Source organism: Sminthopsis crassicaudata, chromosome 1 (assembly GCF_048593235.1).
Source record: "Sminthopsis crassicaudata isolate SCR6 chromosome 1, ASM4859323v1, whole genome shotgun sequence".
NCBI classification, from domain to species: domain Eukaryota; kingdom Metazoa; phylum Chordata; class Mammalia; order Dasyuromorphia; family Dasyuridae; genus Sminthopsis; species Sminthopsis crassicaudata.
In genome coordinates, this window is record NC_133617.1 from 629357077 (window position 1) to 629383155 (window position 26079).

Genomic DNA, 26079 nt, shown 5'->3' on the forward strand with positions numbered 1-26079 from the left:
CTATTTTCGAGGTCCTTCATCAGGGAACCAAAATGATGAGGTAAGCAAAGAGTAAGTAGTTTCCAATTAGGCCCGAACTGAAATAAGACATCAGTTTTTCCCAATTTTCTGACCAGTTGAAATCTCAGTTTCCCTTCCCCCCTCTGTTTACAGAAATTATCAGATTATACACAACAGACTAGTAAATTTCCCAAAATAGCAATAGTCATACAGTTTTATACAGCAATAGTTCTGTTCTCCAGGGGACAAAAAGGAAGCAGGATTAAAATTTTTGCAAATAACCCTATCAAATTATCAGATCAGATTAAAATAATCTTTAAACAAGGAGACTATCACGCATGTAAATAAATATTGAATAACTTGTTTTCAGAAAACTTCAGTTCCAACTCCTTAGAACAGTTATAGACTTGAAAAATAAAAATAAAACATTCAGTTATCAACACCATATAAATGTAGGCTTTTCCTTTAAACAGTAGAAATAATTAATATCTAAATCAGCAAGGAGGTGCAGTTATTAAAAACAAAAAACCCCACTATACTTAATGGGAGGGACCTCTCCACGTGGTCACCCTTCCCCCACACCACCATGCTTCCCGACCCAATATATCATAGCTCCATTTAAACTATTAATTACTTTTACAAATCAATCCTTCCTGTCCCGCCTTTAAGTAAATATATATGTATATATTTTTAAACTTTACACTTCAATGTTTGCACGTAACTGACCCAAATTTCATAAAACTTAATACATGCCCAACAGAGCTGACAAATACTTAAGGCATAGCTCAGTTACAAATTACCCAATTACCTCTAGCAAACATACCATCTAAGTAGGGAGATACAACCACAACCTCCCCTAAGTAAGCTACCAGCATTGTTTTAAAAACCTATGTTTTAACTTAAAATCCCAATCACAGCTTTAAATTCCCAATAATGTAAAACTACTTTGCTATCATATTTAAAACAATGAACTTCACCAAATAGCGGTTTCTTTCCCCTGGCCCATGTGGCCCTGCTGCAGTCAGGACACGTGGGAGGAAGAGGAAGGAAGCCACCATCTTCACTCGCTCAATCCCACACTTCCCCATGTACAGGGTTTCTTATCCCAAATGGGATTTACTAACAGCTATTTCTGGTCAGCTGAAACGACCCCTGCTTCAAAAGACCTAGTTCTCCTCCCCGCCCGAAGGCCACTGGAAGGGCTAATGGAATTAAATCCTCTCAGGTCCTTCCTTTCAGGTACCATTTAATCCTTTTGGCACCACCAGTCTGCAACAAAACAACAATACCTTATCATCTTTTTCTTGCTTTTTATTTTTCCTCATATTTTGGCAGTTTGTTCCAATTACTTAATTTATCTCCCAAGGGACTATCTACCGGTATTTTCTGATATTTTTCTCATTTCTCTCCGCGAGGGCTGGCTGGGACTAGGCCACACCCACTGAATTTGGAAGGAGTTTAACAGACTCCTAAACGCCCAAACACGCTAACAGTCGCCTGTTAACTCAGTCACCCAGGAAGGCCTAGCTCTCTTCCTGTCTACCGTCTACAGCCCCCTCCAGAACCTATAACTAGACTCAAGGGGCTTCACAGGACGCTTACCTCTGGGTTGCTGCGCAACAAATTACTTGACTGATCTGTCCTCCACCAACCGGTTGGGATTTTCACCGCAGAGTTTCCGTTGCTTTTCTCTGAGTTTCTCCACTTCGGGTCCACTCTACGTCAGGGAGCAAGGAGAAGCCCCTGGAAGCTGGCGGGCTGCCTAAATCAAGGCAGGGCGCCATCCCACTAGCACCCAGGAGTTCACTTACTCACCGAGTAAAGGATCCCGGACGAGCCCCCAAACTGTGTGGTACGGAAATGGTGAGAGGTCACCATTTAATAAAAAAAGCTGGAGAGAGCTCTAGAGAAAAGCAAAGTTTATTGTACTTCTCGCGAGAAAGGCGTCCCACTCTTCGAGTAGACTATCGAAGAGAGGAAGCGCCTCCTGTGGGCAGGACAGCACCTTTAATCCCTAACGCAAAACGCCCCCTCCCACCACTGACCCTCATCCTCATTGGCTGAGAGTCTTACATTCTAAACGCGAGATCTACCCATGAAATTGAACTTGACCAATAAGTACATAGTTGCCCATATTTGGATGAAATAGGGAGATATCATAGGAGGGGAAGGCAATGTCCTTTACTTGAACTTCAAAGTCCTTCAGGCCTACTAGAATTCTGAAGTAGATGAAGCCTTACTCGATTTTCGCAACTGTCTTGAGAGATCTCACCTTATCTCATTCAAGTGGAAAAGTCTCTCTGACCCAAAAATTAGGGTGAGTAAAACAAGGAAATTTTGTTAAAGAGCTACAGTAGAATTTCAGCTAAAATGGGGCAGATGTTTAGAAAACAGCCTGCTTTTCCAGTCCAAAGAAAATGTTTAGGGAGCATTGTCAAGGTTATGAAAAGTCAAGGATTGATTATAATTTTGGAGGAGATCATTGAACTTTTAAAAACTGTGCAGTTCATATGTCCTTGTTTTTCTATGGAAAAAGAATTGGATCTATATGAGTGGGAATTAATAGAAGAGCAACTAGGTGAATACTACAATTCCAATCCAAACTCAATTTCCAAAGATACACTTCATACATACAATTTAATCCAAGTGGTTTTAAGAAGTGTTAGACTAAAGAAAAGGAAGAAAGAACAAGAGGGGGAGGATCCAACTAAACTAGGTGAAAAGGATGAATCAGATAACAATGGAGTTAAGTACAGTTCTGAGCAACAGAAGCATTTCCCATCTCCTTCTCCCTCAATTAACCCTTCATGGGTGGAGGAAGAAGGAGGGGAAGAGACAGTGACATAAACAGTATCCCCTGTTAAGCAGCCTATGACAAGATTAGAAAAAGCATTAGTTAAGGCAAAAAATGAAGGAGAGAATGTAAGTGATTTTATAGATGCCTACCCTGTGATTGAAGAGCTTGACTCTTCAGGTCAAAAAAAGAGAAGATATACTCCTTTTGATTTGGATAAAATTAAGGATTTGAAAAAAGATTGCACTCTTATGTTAAAATGTTACTAGATAATTTGAAATCCTAACACCTAATGACTGGATATCCATAGCAAGGACATGTTTAGAACCTGGACAAAACTTCTTGTGGTTTTCAGAGTATCATGAATTATATAGTGTTATGATTACAAGGTGCTAACTCAGGTTGTCTAATAAATTCTCTAGCTCAGAATTCACACCTTTAGTTCAAACCTTTAAAAGGAGTTTTCACCTTTAGACTTCTGAAAAGGAGTTTACACATTTAAAGGAGTTTACACCTTTAAAAGAAGCAAGTTCATTGGCTGTAGGAGTTCTCACAAGCCCATTCTCTTTGAGGATAAAAGAAGGCAACATTGAGTCTGAAGAGCAGTCCTAGACTGGGACATTGAGTTGGGATGACAATCTGGATAAAGTCAAAGAGAAGATGTCCTGTGGATTCACAAGTCCAGCAATCCCACAATTTTGGAGGGGAAGGCTACAGGAGCCTCTCAAGAAACCTGCTCACAGAGGAAAAGATTATACAGAAAAGAAACCTCCTCCCAGAAAAGGATTACAATTGAGAGATCAACAGGACATTTACATTTTGGTGCCCAATGTAGGGCAAGGGCTATTCTGAGTCTTTCAGAGGTGCTAGCCCGGACTCCGACAATATAGGATTCAAGTCAGACACAATAGGCAAACAGGAGTTAACACACAAATAACTTTTGACCAACTAGCAAGTGAAAGTCAGTATGGAGAGAATTCAGAACAGAATAATCACCCAACAACAGTTTATGAGCAGATTGCAATGGCTGCAACAAAAGTTTGGGGTTCCCTCCTCAAACAGAAAGATTGAGGTGAAGCCTTCACAAAAATAGAGCAAGGTCCCAATGAACCTTTTGCAGATTTTGTGGGATGTCTGTAAACTGCTGTCATAAGAACTATTGGAGAGGATGCAGCTAGAGAAATAATGACCAGACATTTGGCTATGGAAAATGCCAATGAGGTTTGCAAAAGAATTATATGGGGACTACACAAAGATGCTCCTTTAGAGGAGATCATAGATCTACATTTGCTACAATGGGCACAAATGCTTATTACACCCAGACTATGATGAACATGGAAAGACAGGGTCCCTCTTGGCAAGGTACTTCTAGAAAAACTCGTCAATGTTTTCACTGTGGAAAAGTTGGACATCTAAGAGCCCAATGTAGATATGGAGATAGCGTGAGAAGACAGGTTGAAAGAAGACCTAAAACCCCATGTCCAAAATGCCACAAGGCCTTCCACTGGGCCTCAGAATGTAGATTGACCCAGGGAAATGAGAGGTGGGACCTAGCTCCAAGATATCAATCAAAAGATAGGTGGGGCATGACGGCAGCTGAAAGTACACCCAAAGAGTCTTTAGAAGGTCAGGACTCTGATGTGATCAACAAGCAGAAAAGCAATCACATGGCAGAAAGGGATTATCTGATCAGCCAACAGAAAAGCAATCAGATAGCAGAAATGGATTGCAATTGGGGAGAATACAGGTTTTTTAAACCAGCAGGGCAATGTCTAGTGCAAACAGCTCTAATGTAATTGCCAGATGATGAAAAGAGATTTAGAAAGTGGTAAATAGAAGGGAATTAGATAGGTTAACTGCTTGGGAGAGAGGGTTTGCTTGTATTTTTACAAAAAGAGAAGGAAATAGATGGGTGGCAACAAGTACCTGGAGAGAGACAGAAAAAGGAGAAAAATATTAAAACAAAGGAGAAGACCTAAGAACAAAATCTGCAGGAATCATTGGATTCCGTAAAAGAAGATAAGACTATTAAAGGACTTGAAAACCAGCAGGGATCATTGGATTCCTTGAGATGAAAAAATTGTTGACAAGACTATTGCAGTACTTCAAAGCTTGCAGGAATTATCGGATTCCATATGAACTAATGGACAATGGAGTCTTAAAATGAAAACTTCCAGGAACATTAAAACTGAATTCCAGAACTCCCAGATCAAGGAGAAAATATTTTAAGTATCAGTGGGCTTTGAATATAATATTCCAAAGATCAAAGGAGTCAGGCTTACAATCAACTACCCCACAAAAATGAGTATAATACTAAGCATTCTTGAAGAAAAGACCAGACCTGAATAGAAAATTTGACTTACAAATACAAGGTTCACAATAAACATAAAAAGGTAATCAGGAAAGGGAAATCATAAGGGATTTAATAAACTTTAAAAAAAAAAAAAAGCTTTTACAGAAGAGAGGAGTGGAAAGGGAATGAGTGAAGCTCACTCTCTTCTGAATTGGCTCAAAGAAGTAATAACATATACATTCAATATGGATATAGCAATCTGTCTTATCCTGTAGGAAATTGAGAAGAACAAGGAATAATTTACCAGCCAACTCTATGGAGGAGGGAAAAATTTATAGAGAAATAAGAGAGAGAACATTATGAAATAAAATAATTGTAATATATTTAATATTCTAAAATTTTGAATACATTAAATTAAAAAGGATTTACACAAACAAAACTAATGCAACCAAGCTTAGAAGGAAAGTAGAAAGGTGAGAGACAATTTTACAGTCAATGTTTCTAATAAAGGCCTGATTTCACAAATATAAAGATAAGTGAATCAAATTCATAAAACTACAAGACATTTCCTAATTGATAAATGGTCAAATGGATATGAGTAGGCAGTTTTCAGGTGAAGAAATTATAGCTATTTACATCATATAAAAATGCTCTAAATCACTATTAGTTAGAGAAATGTAAATTTTTTTATTAAAGCCTTTTTATTTATAAAACATATGCATGGGTAGTTTTTCAGCATTGACTTTTGCAAAGCCTTCTGTTCCAAATTATCCCATCTTTCCCCTTACCCCCTCCCCTAGATGGCCGGTATCCTAATACATGTTAAATATGTTAAAGTATATGTTAAATCCTGTATATGTATACATATTTATACAGTTATCTTGCTGTACAAGAAAAAGTGGATCAAGAAGGAAGAAAAAAAAACTAAGAAAGAAAACAAAATGCAAGCATACAACAAGAGAAAGAGTGAAAATACTACGTTGTGGTGTACACTCAGTTCCCATGGTCCTCTCTCTGGGTGTAGATGGTTCTCTTCATCACTGAACAATTGGAACTGATTTGAATCATCTCATTGTTGAAGATAGCCACATCCATCAGAATTGATCATAATACAGTATTGTTGTTGAAATGTATAATGATCTCCTGGTTCTGCTCATTTCACTTAGCATCAGTTAATGTAAGTCTCTTCAGGCCTTTTTGAAATCATCCTGATGATTATTTCTTACAGAACAATAATATTCCATCACATTCATATACCGTAATTTATTCAGCCATTCTCCAACTGATGAGCATCCATTCAGTTTCCAGTTTCTTGCCACTACAAAAAGGGCTACCACAAACATTTTGGCAGTTACAGGTCCCTTTCCCTTCTTTATATCTCTTTGGGATATAAGCCCAGTAGAAACACTGCTGGATCAAAGGGTATGCACAATTTGATGACTTTTTGAGCATAGTTCCAAATTGCTTTCCAGAATGGTTGGATCTGTTCACAATTGCACCAACAATGTATCAGTGTCCCAGTTTTCCCGCATCCCTTCCAACATTCATCATTATATTTTCCTGTCATCTTAGCCAATCTAAGAAGTGTGTAGTGGTATCTCAGAGTTGTCAATTTGTAGAGAAATGTAAATTAAAACAACTCTCTGATGATTCAGATTTTGATTATGGTTTTGCAAGGGTCAGTGTTGAAATGTTACCCATGCATATGTTTTGTAAATAAAAAGTTATAATAATAATAATAAAACAACTCTCTGAGATACCACCTCACACCTAACAGATTAGCTAATGTAATGTTCTCTTCTCTAAATTATAATCTTCTGTGTGAGCAGGTTTCTTGGGGAGTTTCTGGAGGCAGCCTTTATTTCAGTTTAGTTCAGTTCAATAATCACCCCAAATGCAGCCAGGAGTTAAAGTCCAGATCAAAGTCTTGTTTCTTTTCCTGGGCCTGGTTAGCTTTCTGAGAGACCTATCTCTCTCCTTGGTTCCCAGAGTTTTCTCCAAATGTTTCCATCCAGCACAAAGGTGGAAGTTAGAATGAATCTTGACTCCTCCTCCCAGAGTGTGGGCTTGTGGGTTTCTGACTGGTGAATCTCCCGGAAGTCCAAGAGTGGGCTTTGTCCTTTAGTGGGCTTGTGAACTCCTCCTTATATATGTTCTCTAAAGATGTGAAGTCTAATAAGTACTAAGTATATAATCACTTAGCATCTTGTTTCAAGTTCTGGCCCATAACAAGCTAAGATAATAGGAAAAGAAAGTGATACCTGTGGGAGAAAATATGGGAAAATGGGGACACTAATATATTCTTGGTGGAACTGTCAACTGATCCAAGCATTCTAAAAAGCTTTGGAATTATGCCCAAAAAGTTATAAAACTGTGCATACCTTTGACTCAGCAAAATCACTACTAGGTCTATATCCCAAAGAGATCCTAAAAAAGTGAAAAGGACTCACACAAACTAAAAAATATTTACAGCCTCCCTTTCTGTGGTGGCAAAGAATTGGAAATTGAGAGAATGTCCATCAATTGGGGAATGGGTGAATAAGTTGTGGTATATGAATGTAATAGAATATACTGTTGTGGTATAAGAAATGATGAGCAGGCAGATTTCAGAAAAACTTGGAAAGAATAACATGAACTGATACAGAATCAAGTGAGCAGAACCAGGAGAACATTGTACATAGTAACAATTGTAGCAACATCCTGTGATGATCAGCTATGACTGACTTAGTTCTTCTTAGCAATACAATGATTCAAGACAGTTCCAAAATACTTATGATGGAAAATGGTATCCACATCCAGAGAAAGAAATATGGAGTCTGAATGCAGTTCAAAGGCATGGTATTTTCATTTCATTTTACTTTTTTTTTTTTTTTTTTGTGAATTTACCTTTTATTGTGTTTCTTCTTTCAGAACATGACTCATGTGAAAATATGTTTATATAGTTGCATATGTATAACCTGTATCAGATTGCTGGGGAAGGAAGAAGAAAGGAAGGGATAGGGAAAAATTTGGAGTTAATAATTTTATTAAAAATGAATGCAGAAAACTGTTTTTTACATGTAATTGGAAAAAATAAAGTAGTATTTCAAAAAAGAAAGGAAGAAAGAAATTTTCAAGAAAAAGATACCCTTATACTCTAGAACTAAAGGGTAAAAGAGAAATTTTTAAATTTCTCCTGAAAGAAATCCCAACATCAAAACTCTGAAGAATATTAAAGCCAAATTCTAGAGATTCCAGGTGAAGAACATATTTTAAGCATCCAGAAAGAAACAATTCAAATCTTGTTGAGTCACAGTCAGAATAACATAAGATTTAGCAGTTGAAAGGATTGGAGGGCTTAGAATATGATATTCTAGAGGATAAAAAAGAACTCATCCTATTATTGCCAATTCATTAGTTTTCCCTCACCATTTGTAAAGATAGATGGTAGTTGCCTGCAATTCATTGATATCCTTTACATGCTACCTGAGGAATATCTTTAAGCAGTCCTGGATGTCTGGGGAAAACTGAATTATAAAGGCATTAGGGATTATGTGGGCATCTCTTGGATTTATAGGATCTAGACCTGCAAAGCATCTAACATTCTTACATAGCCTTTCAAAAAACTGAATTGAAGTTTCATCCTTACTTTGGATGGTGTCTTGGAATTTACTCCAATTTTCAGGCCTTTTAGCACATTCTTCCACTCCCTTAATTAAACATTCTCTAGTCTACTTCAGGCCAATGTAGTCAGCAAGGACATTTGGGTTCCATCCTTGGAGTGGGGGTGGGGGGCATTTGGTTGCTTGTCTTGTTCTGGCCTCTAGTTGGAGATAAATGGTTAGTGATGAGGTCCTGAATGGTGAGTATGTTGGGTAGAGAGAAACTGAAGCATTGATGCCTGGAGCAGGCAGGGAGAAGGCACGGATAGAGATCAGTTTAGCTCGAGATTCCGACGATTATGTCAACCCCCTGAGGTCCATCCTTGCCTTGGGCAGTCTCACCTTGCCATGTCCTGTCAGAAATCCAGTCATATTCCTGAGGTTAAATTTGCTCTATAAAATCTAGGCCATGGCATACATACTGTGCTCCTTTGGGTCAATGCCCCCCAGCACTCTGCCTTGTGGTGTCTCTCCAGACCCTACTTTTCCTCCTTATAGGCCACTAATTTTTAGGGTGCTAAGTCCCTTTCAGGATTCAGCCTGCCAGCTAAGGGCATGCCCTAACCTCCTGGAGTATTTCTTTTCTCTTGGTTCCTTAGCAGAACTTGCCTTTTCCATCATTAATTATTAAAACCCCTTACTATGCTCTCCCAACTCTATTTCATATTTACCATTCCTGGTGCCTATTTATTTTCACCATTTTGTCAGTAACTTCTTCCCTAAATAAATCTGCCTTTTGCTAAAGAATGGCCATTGTGAATTCTTCCCATGAGCAGACCTCCACATTTAATGCTTATGATTATCTGGTGTCTACATCAGACACATCAGATAGCAGTCTCAGTAACTTAGTTGTTTTTTTCCCCCTTGAGGAAAAGAATGTATCTGTCAGTCATATCCCTCCAAGTGGGATTGTGACCTCATATTATTTGATGACACTGCCTAATAACTGTCCTTGGATCCTCATCAAGGTGGAGGGGAGCGAGTGAGAGATAGATGGAAACAGAGAGACAGAGAGTAAGAAAGGAAGGGGAAGGAAGAAGGGGAAAATGGAAGGGAAGAGAAGGAGAGGAGGGACAGGGAGAGAAACTACTGAAACAGAGTCTGCAGATAAGAGAAAAGTCAGGGAGATCCAGCTTGTCACAAAGTGTTGCCTAGCACATCCAATATTTTAATTGCTTATGTGCACAGATCTTAAGACATTTTAATTCTTTTAATTTGCCATAATCTTTGAGCCAGAGAGAGGGCCCATCTGGATTTTTTTATGTTTCAGACTAATCATCACATAAATTGAGAGCTCTATTTTTAGTTATCTCCTTGTGAATAGGAAGTTTTCTCTGTTCTCAGGCTAAGAAATAAGAAATATTTCCCCAAAGGAATTAAAATCCATCAATTTACTAGAGTTTGTCCCAATGATATCTTCCTCAGGGTCTATTCACCTCATCTATATATAGTTTGGGGAATGTAGAGATCTGAGGATGGGTGTCCTCCACTTGGAAAGTCTTTTAGAAAATTTTATTGGAGTATTCTTTTTTTTAATTAAAGCTTTTTATTTTTCATATTTTTCAACATTAGCTCTTGCAAAACCTTGTGTTCCATTTTCCCTCCTCCTTCCCCCATCCTATCTCCTACATGGCAAGTAATCCAATATGTTAAACATGTTAGAAATATGTTAAATCCAATATATGCATATATATTTATACAATTATTGTGCAGCACAAGAAAAAAAAAAGAGAAGCAAAATAAAATGCAAGCAAACAACAACAAAAAGAGTAAAAATGTTATGTTATGAACCACACTCAGTTCCCACAGTCCTCTCTCTGAGTGTGGATGGCTCTCTTCATCAGTGAACAATTAGAAGCGATGGGGGTGAAACTGTGTCCCCTTTAATCTGTAAAATAACCACTCTGAAATTGTCCCCTTTGATTTGGGGTCTCCCAGATTCCAGAGAGTCTAGGAGAAGGTATATTTTCAAGACTGGGTCTTTTCTAAGGCAAATCACCACCCCTCCTCCCCTCCCCATTGATCTTTTGAGTAGCAGGATTCCCATTCAGGAAGCCTTCAAAGTGATTTTCATTCAATTGGACATCTGGGCCTGATACTGAGTGGCTGAAACTCCAAGATAAGTATAGGCCTGGGGGCACTGGCTCTCTTTTCAACTGGGAGCTTTATTCTATAAAGTACAATTCTAAACTTCATATTTTTGCAGAAGTCTGGAGTAGGAATTATGCTTTTGTGAAGGCAGCTCTCCCTTTGACATGGCTGCCTACCAGAACTTTTGCCTGCTGTGAAGACATTCTCTTCTCAGTGATAACCCTTTTTATTTCTGTCAGGACCTCTTGCCACTCCGAAGTTTACCTTCCTAGCAAAGCTGACTTCTCAGTGTCAATTAAAATTCCTTTTTTGCCACTAATATTTCAGGTTCATGAATTCTTTCATGTTGGACCTGCGCCCCCAATCAAAGAAGGGGATTCCCACAACTCTCTGCACTGCCACTAGAACAGCATCAGAAGTGGTCTGAATCATCTTATTGTTGAAGAGAGCCATGTCCATCAGAACTGATTGACATATTATCTTGTTGTTGCTGTGTGTAATTGATGAGGTCTAGATAAGGTATACCTAAATAAAATTAGGATTAATTGAGGTCTAGTGGCAGGTTTGGGGTACAGGGAGTCAAATGGAGCTCCCCTGCTACCCCTTTGGATTCGGCACAAGGATACAGAGTTAAATGAGTTCTGATGGTGGTGCAACAGTCCCCTGTAAAAGAATTTACAGGCCCGAAAACCTAGATTGATAAAAAAGATTTATTGGAGGATTTGGAAGCAAGGTTAAAATCTGGTTAGTAAAAGGTATTAGATAGAGAAAAGAATACACATAAGTGGCGGACAGAGAGTCTGTGATGCAAAGCATGGTGCTTGCATGTTTCGACTCTCTGAAAAGAGATGATTCCAGCTTGGCTCTTTTAATTGCTTGAAGGGGCCTATGGGTAGAGTCTCAGGTTGATTCCTCAATTGGGCTAGAACCCACCAGATGGGGGTTGGAAAACCTGAGCAGATCATTAGAATGGGGGCTGGGTACAGCCCAAGTTAGCTCAGATACGGATCTCTTTGGAATACAAAAGGGTGGTTCTGACCAGACCTTGTAAATCAAAGGTCAGTCCCAGAAGGGGGGTTGGGGATCAGAAAAGGAATCTTAAAGGGGGTTACCGCCTGCATCATTATGATCTTCTGGTTCTGCTCATTTCACTTAACATCAGTTCATATAAGTCTCTCTAGGCCTCTCTGAAATCATCCTGTTGGCCATTTCTTACAGAACAATATTTATTGGAGTATACTTTAAGGGTTTCCATGTCCTATGGCTTTTTATATCTGCCACCTTCTAGTTATAAAAATTGCCAAAACTGATGTTCATTCAGAGAAACAATTTCTTTAGCAATGTGTTGTTAGGTTCTTACTAAGTGCTAATGAGATAATGAGATATTGGGTTTTTACTAAGTGCTAAGTCGGTACTTGACAATTTTCTAGTTCCGGCCTTTCCTGGTAGTTTGACTTGTGAATTCCTGGGGAAGAGCTTGCGTGCTTGGGAGGAGCAAGTTCATTGGTTGAAGTGGTTCTTCCCAGAAGCCCTTGCATTATCCTACGCCCATTCTCTTGGAGGATAAACAAGGCAGCACTCCAGAGATAGTCTCTGCTCTAGACCAGGCTTGACGGGCTCTCTGCAGGAAGGGAAGTCACTTCTCAGGACGAGAGTTAACAGCAACTGTCTGGAGACAATGGTTCTCTACAGGAAGAAGAATCTGTCCGAGAGATTTGAGTTAACACAGCAGATCTCCTCCCAGAGAGCGATCGGCAGCTTCTGGAGACAACAGCACGTTACAGTGTGTGTGGTTGCAGAACAAACCAGGCTCAGGGCACTTGGTAACCAAGCACTCAGAATTTTGGTTTTTAACCAATTAATATATAGTTTATAGGAAATGAAAAACAGGATGAAAGGATTAAGACACTTGGATTTTTTATTAGAGGAGATTTGTTAGAGACAATTTGTAAAGATTTTTTTGAGGGGATTGGGAAACAACAAGAAACAGAGGAAAGAAAAGGGATAGTCTTTGTGTCATTCTTTAAAATGGGTGATTCTTGATGGGGAGGCAGTAAACTTGTGATTTCTCCAAATTCATATTGATGTGAATTTATTTTCTTCCCCTCTCAGGAAGAAGTCCAATCAACTATTATCAGATACAATCAATTCCCAGACTATCTTGTTTGTATGGAGTAATTGTGTCTACCTCTCAACCTCTGAATATCTTTAAACCATCTTTTGAGATATAGCATATCTTTAGAAAGGTCTAAGACCTGGTCTGCCAGGTGTTCCATCTAGTTCCTTTTTGATTTCCCCTCTGAGTTCCAGCCTTTACTTCCCTGGTTTCCCTGAGAAATCCCAAAGGCTGTATTTTCCTTATAAAAGATACACTCATGTTGATCCTTGCTAAGTTTTTTCCAGACTAAGCCCACTATGAGGTATTCTTTCTCCCCCTCCTAGTGCCTTTATTTTAATAGTTTCTTTACTACAGCTAACTCTCATTAGTTTGCTAAACTCCCTATGGATCCAACATAGTAAATGGCATTGTGGATTCTTCCAAATTCCTTCCTCCTGATTAATATTAAGTTCCCCAGGGGAAGTTGTCTTTTCCTTGTTAACTCTATGCTCTTCCAACTCTACTTCATATTGGCCACTCCTAAGGTCTATTTTATCTTTTATTCTGTCTAGACCCTCTTCTAAATAAACTGACATTTTGGTGAAAAGAATGGTCATTGTGAATTTGTCCCGTTTATTTCGAACTAGAAATTGCTAACAGTCTCAGCAAGGTGACTTTGAGACTAAGTTGAAGAAAGCCAGGGTGATCAGGAAGTAGATATCAAGAGACAAAATATCCCAGGATTTATTTACTTTGTGTTCAAAGAACTGTCACAAGCTCTGGGGAAGAAAATAATTTAGAAAAGATAATGTCCCTGTGTTCACAGAACTTAAAATTTGATAGAAAAATGTGATATATAGATACATAGATAACCACAGTACAAAAAGTAAACCTTGTTCAAAAGAAAATTAGTTACAAATTTCTGTCCTTTACTTGTCTAAAATGCATTTGTTTAGCACTTTGGGGAAATATTTATTCTATTTTCATATCAGGATTTTACATTGTATGAACTTATAGAATAATAAAAACCTAGAGGTGGAAGGAATTTGGAGGTCTGATCTAATCTCCTTCCAATGCATAAAACCTTCATTATTACTGATTAGGGTGTTGGGGCAGAAGATAACAATGTTAGGGTCCCCAAGTCAGTATCATAGGTATAGTGAAAAAAATCTGCAAATTTAGTGTGTCTCCAAGTTAAGGGGGCAAAGATTTATTATACTGCTGACAAGACTAAGTTCTGAGGGAATTTTAGCAAAGAATCAGGAGCAAGAATATAATTTTAGTTATGGTATATGGATGTTATGGAATATTCTTCTTCTGTAACAAATGGTCAGCAGAATTTCAGAAAGGTTTGGAGAGACTTACATGAACTGATGCTAAATGAAATGAGTAGAACCAAGAGAACACAACGATAAGATTATATATGATCAATTTTGATGGACACGGTTCTTTTCAACAATGAGGTGATTCAGGCCAAGTCCAATAGATTTGTGGAGAAAGCCATTTGCATCTAGAAAGAGGACTAAATGTGGATCAAAACAGTTTTTTCACCTTTTTTATTGTTTGCTTGCTTTTTGTATTTCTAATTTTTTTTCCTTTTTGATCTGATTTTTCTTGTGCACCATGATAAATGTGGAAATATGTATAGAGAAATTGTACATGGGGCAGCTAGGTGGTGCAGTGGATAGAGCTCCAGCCTTGAATTAGGAGGACCTGGGTTCAAATTTGGTCTCAGACACTTAACACTTCCTAGCTGTGTGACCCTGGGCAAGTCACTTAACCCCAGCCTCAGGGGGGGGGAAAATTGTACTACATGTTTAACATATATTGAATTACTTGCCATTTAGGGGAGACATGGGGGAAGGGAGAAAAAATTTGGAGCATGAGGTTTTGCAAGGGTCAATGTTGAAAACTGTCTTTGCGTGTATTTTGAAAATAAAAAGCTATTATTTTTTAAAAAGAAAATTATAAGAAAAAGAATGATCAGGTTCTTCAAGTCACTGATATTCTAATTTTTATGGCATAGAGAAAAAATTGAGGAGTGGTAAAGGGTGGGGTAGCACCCATTATTGAATTCTGTGTTTAGAGGTAGAATTGCAGAGTAGTCTTTGAGGAGTATTGAATTCTAGAGCTTCACCTCACTATTGAATTCTCAGAAACTTTATTACTGACCAATAGATTGTTATCTGATAGCCATCATTATTTGTTGCACTCCCAAGGTCAGGTAGCCTTAGGGTTATTGCTACATTCTCCCTAGGAAGTGCACCACATCCTTGAGATATCTATCTGGTAGAGTCCCTGACCCTGTGGTAAAGGCAAAGCTACTAATATTTTTTTTCTAAAATCATTCCAACATAATTAACTCACTCCCATGCCATTTGCCTATGTGGAGTCCTTATACTGTCATAATAATGAAATTCTTAGGAATTACATGTTTCATCATCTCATAATGAGTCCCTTATGATTTCTTTCTTGTTTACCTTTCTATGCTTCCCTTAAATCTTATGTTTGAAAATCAAATTTTGTATTTTTCTCTGGTCTTTCTATCAAGAATGCTTAAAATTTCTTTTTCAGTAAATCTTTTTTTTTTCTAACTTTACTAGAAAGGTTCTTCTTGGTAATAATCTTAGTTCCTTTGTCTTCTAAAATAAAATGTTTGATCAAGCCCTCTGTTCCTTCAATATGGTAGCTGCCTGACCATAGCATTATGGTATTTGAATTTTTTTTTTTCTGGCTATTTGCAATATTTTTTCTTTGTGAAAAATGACCTTCAGTGAAGTTTCCTCATTGCTTTACTCTTAATTCTACAAACAGGCTCAGCTTTACAATGCATAATGAGGTATTGTTAAAGAGGAATCATACTAGCCCTTTTGATTGGATACTTCCAAATTTGATGAAAGGAAAAGCATAATGAGGCCTTGTAAAATGCAGTGTTCTGATAGGTTATAGATTAGCTATGAATAATTAGAGTAATGAAAGATCCATACTGCTTTGCCTCTTATTAGTTAACACTAGTAAGATTGTGACCTTAATGTACCAGCAAATGGTGAGGTGAGATAGAGGGTTAGGGATAGGGTTAGGATTAGGACAAAGGAGGCTTTTGAGTGGCTGTGCTCTTTCTCATGAGAAAGAATAAGAATGTTTTCTGATCTCCCACTCAGACTCTGAACTTTTGATTCTAGTGGGCACTGTCCCACACATCTTTGACCTGGAAGCTCTAGCATTTGGCTATAATATTCTTGGTTCTTTTCATTTGGGGATCTCTTTCAGGAGATGATTAGTGAGTTATTGAAATTTCTATTTTACCCTTTAATTCTAGTATATTGGGACAATTTTATAATTTTTGAACTATGACGTTAAGGCTCTTTCTTTGATCATGACTTTCAGGTAGTACAATAATTCTTTAAAATTTTTTTTATTCATTTTAAGCTTAAATACAAAATGAGAAAAGAAAAAAAAACATACACAGTAAAATATAAGAGAATATAATACTAAACAGTATATCCCCATGTCAAGAAAACCCTGTAATAAATGCCACACGTTTTCATTGCTACCAAGCTTTTCTGTGCTTCCTTCAAGGTTTTCTTTTGTTCTGTGCTGTGAACTTTCATTTTTCTCCTTCCCCCACTCCTGTCCTATAGAAAGCTACAATAAAATGCAAATATATGTACATATACATGATACTGTCTAGATTTAGGGAACCAAAATGAGATTAGGGTTTCTGGTGGTCAGGGAATTAAATAATGTCTAGTGGCAGGTTTGGGGTTCAGGGAACCAAATGGAGAGGTTTGGCTCCCCTGTACCCCCTTGGGATTTGGTGCAAAGGGTAGGGAGTTTGGGGGACTCCCTTCTGGCGGCGTAGAGATTCTCTGTAAAGGAATTTACAGATCTGAAAACCTAGATTGATAAAAGAGGTTTATTATGGGGATTGGAAGTAAGGTGAGAAATCCTGACAGAGAGGCATAAAGTCTGGTTAGGGAAATAGGTGAGGATAAGGAGAGGATGGCACTGGAAAAGAATATTATTCCAGTGGGCAGTTCTATGGAAAATGGAGTTTTGCACTAAAAATGCAGTTCTCAGTGGACAAAAGTCCTGGCAGCAAAGGGAGAGGCCAAGGTCCATCTGCAAAGGACTTTAGTTAATGAAAGTTATTATATTGAGTGTCTTAGTGGGGACTGGGACAGCCCCAGCAGATTAAGTCAGACTCGGTGGAGGTTGGACAGCCCCAGTTGGCTCAGCTCAAGCTGGGTTTCAGCTTGAGTTGAATTTGAATTCAATGAGTTGCTTGGTTTGGAATTCCTTTTGCTAGATGACAGAAAGAATCTGTCCTGTTTGCTTTTCCTTGGACGGGGTCCCTCACTGAGGCAGAGTTGATGGAGATTTTCTCCTTCAAGGATTTTTAGAGTATCGGGGTCCCCTCTTCAATACATACATACACACATGGTCTTACTTATAGGTACATATACATACAAGTAAGACCATACTATGCATATATATTTCTATTTGACAGTTTTTTCTATGGAGGTGAACAGCATCATCCTTTATAGTGATGAGAGATAAGAAAAGGGGAACCCCATTGGTCGGTGCAAAGATAGTAAGATAATCCCATGAGGCGCAGTGTCCCCTGTAAATGAATTTACAGGCCTGAAAACCTAGATTGATAAATAAAAGGTTTATTGTAGAAATTGGAAGTAAAGCTCAGTTAGAAGACGCCAGGGCCAGAGGTGGCCTCTGGGCGGGCAGGGACCCTTATATGGCCAGAAGGATACCATGTGTTGGGGGGAGGGGGCTCCTGCAAAGAGAGAGCTCCCACTTGGCTCTTTTATACTAAAAGGGGCAAGTTCTTGGCGGGCTTTTCAGATAAGGAAGAAACTGTGGGGGGTTGGGGAAACCTGAGCAGATAGTGGGGGCTGAAAAACCCAAGCCAGCTCAGATCGGGTGGGGGCTGGGCCTGGATATTCAAAAGGGTGCTTTTTGACGGGGATTTATGAATCAAGGTCAGCCATGGGGGTTGGGAAATCAGAAAGGAATCTTAAAGGGACCTTAACCCCCATCAATACATCTGTCTTCCTATGATTTTCCAAATGAACCAGCTCATCATTTTTTATATTACAATAGTATTCCATCACAACCATACACTTGTTCAGCCATTCCCCAACTGAAGAGCACCTGTCATTTTAGTCAATCTGATAGATTTAAGATAATTATCTCCAAGTTGTTTTAATGTGCATTTCTCTAATCAATAATGATTTAAAGCATTTTATGTGGTTATTTATAGTTTTGATTTCTTCATCAAAAACTGCGTGTTTATAGCTCTTGACCATTTATCAACTGGAATTACTTGTATTGTTATAAATTTGAGAAATGAGGTTTTTATCTGAGACAAAAATGTTTTTAAACTTCTCCACTGTAGCATCGGTGAACCTAGATCTTCTTTATCAGCATACTAGTTATCTAAGGTTGGTTCTTTCTCCGTTTCTTACTCATTTTTATGAGTTTCATTTCCACAGCTTATTATTGTAATCAGCTTGCAGGCCTAAGGTGTGGACAATGATGCCTCAGATCTGAGTTCTGCCTAAGGCCCACCCTTGGACACATGGCTAGCCCTCCGCCCTCAGCCACGCTGTCCTGCAAACACTCTTACTCCCTGCAGTCCGAGGGCCACAAACGTCATCCCTCCGCTCTGCGATGGAACTGAACACAGGGACTGCTGGCCTGCAAGCGCCTACGGCGGGTGCGTCCGGGGTTACCGAGTGTGTGCTGCTGATGGGGGTGAAGATTCCTTTCTAATTCCCAGCCCCCACTCTAATGATCTGCTCAGGTTTCCCCACCCCCACCCCCAGCACAAACAGTTCCTTATCATAAAACCCATTGAATTCCATTCAATTCGAACCCTGGAGGGAACCCGCCAGGAGCCTGGGATCACCAAAAGCCCCATTATAAAAAGGGGTAAAACTGGAGCCCACTCTTTGCAGGAGCCCCCAGCATGGCATCCTTACGCCGGCCCTGTCAGGGTTCCTGTCCAGCCCTGGCCCTGGCGTCTTTCTACCTTTATCCTTACTTCCAGACCCATAATAAACCTCCTTTATCAGTCTAGGTTTTCGGGCCTGTAAACTCCTTTACCAGGGACTCTGCGCTGCTACTAGGCCTCACTTAACTCCGTATCCTTGCGCCGAATCCAAAGGGGTTGCAGGACAGCTCTATTTGACTCCCTGTGCCCCGAACCGCCACTAGACCTCAGTTAACCTTCCGTCTAGCTGCCCCTTACCTTGGATATGAGTGCGTACTGACGTAACTGGATTTTTAGCCCCCTCCTTAGCAGCGACTCCCCAAGTTCCGGTTACCTCCCGACCAGACACTGCTCTGAGGTGCTCCCTAGCTTCCACAGCCACGTGCTGCGTTCCTCAAAACTCCCGCGTCCTTGGTTAGAGCCCCTCTCGGCTCTGAGAATCTAGGTTCTGACCCCTCTCAGCTCAGTCAGCCCGCGTTCTAGATCACCTGTGTGATCTAGGTTTCCACTTCAAAGCCGGCACTGCCGCCACGTGCCCTGTGTGGGGAAGCGAAAGTTTGTTCCTTCGCCTTCCAACACACCACAACATCCGGAAGCAGGTGGCTGCTGCCGGAAGCGTGGGTGCCATAGAGACCGCCCGTAAAGCCAAGGCCGCGTCTCCACAGCAACAGCAACGCACTCCCTCCCCTTCCCCTCAGGGGGAAGTTTTCCTCAGGTGTCCAGGAAGCCGGAAACGGAAGTGCGTAACTGCGTGGTCCCTTGGAAGCGGGGCTTCTCGGGAACGCTTCCAGACATTGACCAATGGGGATGTCGCATTCCTTTTGGTCCCGCCCTCTCCCGTGGTAGGAACCCGCCAGGTACGGAGTTTTGTATTCGTGCACTGTGGGGACGCGGTTTAGGCTTTACGCTCTTTGCTGTGGATGATGGCGGGAGGGGAGCTGGGGTGACGGATGGGAGAGGCCGGAGAGCGGGGCGGGGAGCTCCAGGAGGCTGGGAATGGGGAGTAAGTTTTCCGGAGTCGTGGACTCCGGAGTGCCCGAGCCCGACTTGGCCCCGGGCCCGCGGCGGCAGGTGTTACCTCTGGCGCCCGGGAGGAGAGGGCGGGCACGTAGCAGGCGCCGGGCTGTAGAAGCCCGAGCGGCCGTACATGGAGCGTGATCCTCCTCAGAAGCTGTCAGCTGGCGTTATCCCGCTGCCCGTCTCTCAGGTCGGAACTGGCCCAGAGCTAGGATCCACTTCGGGGCAGGCTTGGGACCAGAAGCTGGTACTTGCGGTTGTGGCCGGCTCCTCCTGGCCCTCCCTTTCTCCCCCCCATGGACTTTTTTATTTTGCGTGGGATGTCTTTTAATTTTACTTGGCATTCCTCGTTTACATTTCGGGGGGGGGGGGTAACGCCTCCTAGTAGTTCCCGCCTAGTGTTTGCATTTCCCTTCTGGAACCCGCCCTGCACAGCTTCCGAGCTGGAGGAATGTCCGTGAAAAGTGAAGGGAGACACGTCCGTTACAAAGTGTGAAAGAGACAAAAAGGGACCTTGTCCCGCGGAAAGGAAATGGGGACCACACCGGGCGTGGGGTGCAGCAGCACGGGGTCCCTTCCAACCCGTTATTTATGACTTCGTTCTGCGAGGGTTTCTTACAAACCTGTTGTGTTCAAGGTGGGGCTCTGACCGGTGGGGAATATACAGATTCTGCCATTAAGAGGCCTACTGTCGAAAGATGCGTTTGTGAAACAAAGTAGAAAATAATACAGAGAAGTCAAACTGGTTAAATGAGGATCCTGATGATGGTCTTAACCTAAATTTTCTTTTTTATGATTAAAGTTTTTTTTTTTTAATTTTCAAAACATGCATGGATAATTTTCCAAAATTAACTCTTGCAAAACCTTATGTTGCAAAATTTATCTCCCCTTTCCCCCACCTCTTACCTAAATGATCATTTCTGTCTCACTCATGGTCTGGTATGGAACCTACAACTAAATAATGGAGTAATAAATGTTGATTCAACCGAGTAAATGTGAAGGATCATTCCTAAATTTGAGCTCAGGGAAGGTGTCTTGGATGAAATGGCCCTTGAATTTGTGGTAGAAGAACCATGCCTGGTAGACAGATTGAACTGGAAATGGAGGCAGAGAGCCACCATGACGAAAAATGCGACGGACCACTTATTTAATAGCCAGAGCAGTCTTGGAGGCGCTCGCATGTCTGGTGCTTATATTTTATTACAGAGGCCTTGGTGAGTCAGTGAAAGTTTTTGATTGTGGAAATGTTTCCATATGTGGATCAGGGAGATTACTGTGGTAGCCTTAAGGTATAGTATTCTTAGGGAGGAAGAGAAAAACCAGTCCAGAAGACACAGTTCTTTTCAGAGGTAGGAACGGAATGATCTTGTGAAAGAAGAAAGATGAAGAAAGAGTGAGTGAATAACAATGTCCTGTGCTGCCAAGATAGCTAGGAGGGCCCAGAAATAAGTGATGCATTGGAGAAGGGAAGCACTTGAGGTATGTTAGAAACAAGACCCCAGACTCAGTTTCAAAGTTTGATATTTTATTGGGAGCCTAAGAGAGATTGAAGGAGACATTCTTCACTTATGAGAAGTGGGCACACCCTCCTGAGGGAGTTTTTGTTCTTGTTTCTAACAGGTGTCAAGAGAAGTAATCAGGTCAGGAGTAGTCTTTAAATTTCTGAAGGTAGGAAAAGTCCCCATCACACCATCTTCATTTCAACTCTGGAGAATTTGTCTGATATAGTGGTTGCTCAAGATTTGTTAAGCTTTTACTCAGTACTTTATAATGGGAGAGGGTACGTACGTACATATTGCACAAAAAGAGAGGATAGAATTTTAGGGCATGCTATTTTTAGGAGGAAGAAAAAGCACCCAAGGAAATTGAGAAGAATTAATCAAAGATAGGAAGAGAAAGGGGAGGGAGGGAGCAGTCTTGTGAAAGAGAAGAGAAGAAAGTAGGAAAGAGGGGTGGTGGTTAACCATATCAAGTGCTGCAGAGATGTCTAGGAGGAGCTTGAAAAAAGGTAGCTACTAGTAATTTAGAACTGTATTACAGAATAGTTAGACAAAAGATTGGGTTGGAGAACGAATGAGTAAATAGAAGTGCTGGGGTGCTGAGGTTAAACCCTAAAATATATTGGGGTTTTGGGCCCATGTCATGAAATATCTCAAAAACTATTTGTAGACTTAGACCATCACCAAATCAAGAGGCAAAGATTTTATTACGCCATTAACTCAAAGGCTAAGTTCCAAAAGGTGGAAGATTCAGCCTAAGATCCTTCTTGAAACTCGAAATTAAGAACGAGAGGCAGGCATAAAAAAAAAAAATAAGGCAGATAAAGTTCCTAAAGAACCTGCCATTGTGATGTGGGCAAAGCTAAATAACTGGACACTAACTAGGGGAAAGATGGGAATGATAATTTGTTGCCAAAAGGCAAGTTAAGTTCCAAATGAACTAGCAATTGAGGAGGGGAAAAAGGTAGGGCCCTATGTAGTAGAGAAATAACTTTGGGCATTAACTTCAGTGGTTTGGCCTTCTGATTGGGGTCCTGTCAGTGAAAGGAATTCAATCCACTGCCACAGAGGCCCATTTAAAAACAAGATAATCCTGTCAATGCCCTTCCTTGTTTGCCTCATGAGAGTACCTTGGCCTCCTAATTGTTTACAATAACTGTGAGAATTCAACTAGGGCTCACATCTACAAAGGCCCACTTAGATTCAGCAGAGGCCCTCTCTTGGTTACTAGGGACAAGGACCTTATCAAAGTAGTGAGGGTAGACTAGACCCTAGTTTCTTAAACTGTGGGTCATAAGTCTCATAATTGAATATGGGGGTCATGAAATTATGATTTATCAATAAATGTTTGATTTGTATACCTATTTTGTATACATATAGACTCAGGATCGTGAAAAAATTTCACAGATGAAAAGGGGTTGTTTAAGAGGAAAAGTTTAAGAAGCCTTAGACTAGATTGGGCTCTACAAATTTAGCAATGACAGGAAGGGAAGAAATTGGATTTGAAATTTGAAATTCGACTTGAAAGATTAGCAGGATCAAGGGAAAGATTTTTTTTTTTTTCTTATTAAAGATGAGAGCTGAACTTGGTAGATATAGGGGGAAAAACTAAAGGAAGGGAGAGATTGAAGGTGAGCTGGAGCAAGGCTTTTGAAATTCTTGATGTAAACCTATTAAAAAAATGTTTCCCCAATAATTCTATTTCAGTATAGTTGATTTTCTTTGTAATCTTATCTTTTTAAAATGCATTTAAAGACATTATAAAAAGTGATTAATAAGTTTCAATAGCCTACCAAAGGAGTCCATGATGCAAAAAAAAAAAAAAAAGATTATATAAGAACCTTAGTTCTAGAAGAAATGGGAGGAGATGGTTCTGAAGGAAATAATAGTCATAGAATGTAAGAGCCAAGGAGGTTCTTCCTCTTACAAGGAAGGCATCTGGTCTATTTCTTTCATTTGACAGAACAAAGTCAAAAAAATAAAATGACTTGCCCATTATCATACAGTATCTTGATAGTGTTAGAATGAGAATCCAGTTTTCCAATTCAACAATTCAGGACTCATCATTAAACCATGCTTCCTGATTCTAATAGATATACAAGGAGATATTCAGATTTACTCTTTGGGCTTCCCTAGTTTCCATAATGCAATATTACTGGTCAGGAGCTATACCATTATGTCTCTTATATTAAGCAGTTTGTTCACTTAATGTCAGGATAATATCCTGTGTAATATTGTATTAAAATTATTTGCCTTTCTTTTTCCTATACCCAATGCACATGGCTTAGGATCATGAGTAAACAAGTGAAAAAGGGACCTTTTGTATCAGGTAATACAGAGAAGTGAAAAAAATGAATCTCTTATAGGGTGTCCTATTCAAAAATAATTCAATTAAATAGAAAACTATTCCCTATAATAAAAGACACCTGTTCTGAGAGAATCAAACACTGTTTATTCCTCACTTGGAATCAAGCCTGTCATTTTATGATAGGAGCCAAAGAACAAATGAATTTTGTAGAAGGTGAATGGAGAAGGATCAACATGATGATAAAGTCCTGCATTGTGGGTATGGTGGGCAGTGAGAATCTGAAGCCTTGATAAAAATTGTTCTTTGGGGCAGGCAGGAAGAAGGCTCAGATAATCAAGATCAGTTTGATTCCCTCTGTGGAGGTTATCCAGTCAGAGATCCAAATTATGTCTAGACTCTAAAAAGTTAAATTGTCCTTATAAAACCGCTTAAGGCCCATGGCTTCGCTACTGCCATTCTTTCTTTAGCTCAGTCAGCTACAGCACTCTACCTCGTGTCTTTCCCCTTCCCTTGTGCCGATTTCTCCTCCTTATAGTTAATCCTTCTAGGGTACTCAATCCCTTTCAGCATTTAGCCTGCCAGCTAAGGACATGCCCTAACCTCATGGGGTATTTTTCTTCTGGTAATTTGCCCTTTCCAATAAAACCCCTTTTTGTGCTCTCCCAAATCTTTTCCATATTTACTATTCTTGGTGTCTATTGTATCTCTTGTTTCTAACCTTTTCTCCTAAATAAACTTAACCTTTTGCCAAAGAGGATGGACACTGTGAATTCTATACATGGCTGGACCCCACCATTTGGTACCTACCATCATCTGGTGCCTAAATAACATTTGATGTTGCATTAGCCACAAAATTTATTCCCATTGTTTTATTCCTAATGTGTCTGCTATTAATTGAGTAGTAAATAGCGCTAATGATCTGAGAGTTTGCTGATTTAGACATGATCCTTATTTAGTAGATTTGTAAACTGGACAGATATTAGATGGAAACATGGGAAAAGGATGCAACTAACATTTTCATAAGCACTTTAATGATTACCAAGTACTCTTCTCACAGCAATTCTGAGAACAAGGTAGAGCAAGTATTATGCTTATTTTACTGAGACCCAGAAAAGTGACTGACTGGGATATGAATCACAAAATTTTTGACTTTTGAATTTCTATGGTTTCAAGTATTCATCAGCACTAAATTTGTTTTGATTATCTTTGAGGGTCTAGGCAATCTTATAAGTACCATTTTGGAATGATAAAGATGGTAAGTTATTGCAAAACTGTCCACTTAATTTTGGTTGGACAGATCTGACCTGCAAAATTCCATTTCTATAGTTTCATCCTGAGCTTGAAACTACATATTGGCTTCATCTTAGACACACAAATGTATGTGTTGATAATGCGTACAATGTAAGCATGGAGAATTGGGATTTCTTTTTGTTGTTGTTAGTATTTTATTTTTCCAAATACCTGCAAAGATAGTTTTCAACATTTACCTTTGCAAAACTTTGTTCCAAATTTTTCTCTCTCCCTACTTTTCCTCTCTTTGCTCTGAGACAGCAAGCAATCTGATATAGATTAAACATGCAAGAATTGACATTTCTTTAAGAGAGGAGGGGAATGAATGGGTAAGGATAAATTCATCCCATTCATATTTTAAGCTGTAATTATTTCCTATTTTTCTCTCTTTTTACCTTTTTACCCTATTCCTGTTTGTCCTTACTCCTCTTTTTTACTTCTATTACCTTGCCTTCCTATTCCTTAACCTATCCACCCTTCCAAGAATCCATCTTTATCCTTTCCTCCCAAACTATTCCTTTGCCCTCTTATTTCTTTCTGAATTTAAAAGGCTTTTATACACACACACAAATAAATACAAATATACTGTTCCTCCTTTAACCTATTCCTGATGAGAATAAGGTTTCAGTACCACCTGCTATTCCCCAACTAGTTTCTTTTAAAATTTATTTCCTTTTTTTTGGTCTCATTTATATTAGATAATTTTTTTCCCCATTTCCTATATAATTTTACATATACTTTTTTTTTTTTTAGAATTGCCCCATCAAATTCACCTCAGCCCAAGGAAAAAAAAGTTGAAAAATTGTTGAACATTTCAATATTGAAAATTGAAATAAGCTTTTGAGCTATCCAAATAAAAATGATAGTCATAAAAGAACTAATAATATTTTCATGTATAAGAAATATCATTTAGCCTTATTGAGTCTCTTATAATTGGTACTTAATGTTTACTTTCTATTTCTCTTCTATGTTATATGTAGAATATTGCCTTAAATTCTTTGGGTTTTGCCACATATATTTGAAGTTTTTTGTCTCACT

General features: G+C 39.5%; 1 protein-coding gene across 5 annotated transcripts in view; it reads left to right on the plus strand.

Moving 5' to 3' along the window:
- The first annotated feature begins 19644 nt into the window (after positions 1 to 19644).
- Positions 19645 to 26079, plus strand: part of NSMCE1 (NSE1 homolog, SMC5-SMC6 complex component) — a 66737-nt gene continuing 60302 nt past the window's right edge. The window contains exon 1 of one of the 5 annotated variants that reach the window (XM_074282791.1): positions 19645 to 19784. Coding sequence is in view for 1 of the 5 variants with exons in the window: in XM_074282788.1 (XP_074138889.1) it covers positions 19878 to 19930 (53 nt within the window). In the remaining 4 variants the exon portion in view is untranslated. Of the gene's footprint in view, positions 19785 to 19862; positions 19931 to 19993; positions 20135 to 20366; positions 20372 to 26079 lie in introns of those variants that run through there. The other 4 variants (XM_074282789.1, XM_074282788.1, XM_074282793.1 and 1 more) reach the window with 4 other exon arrangements.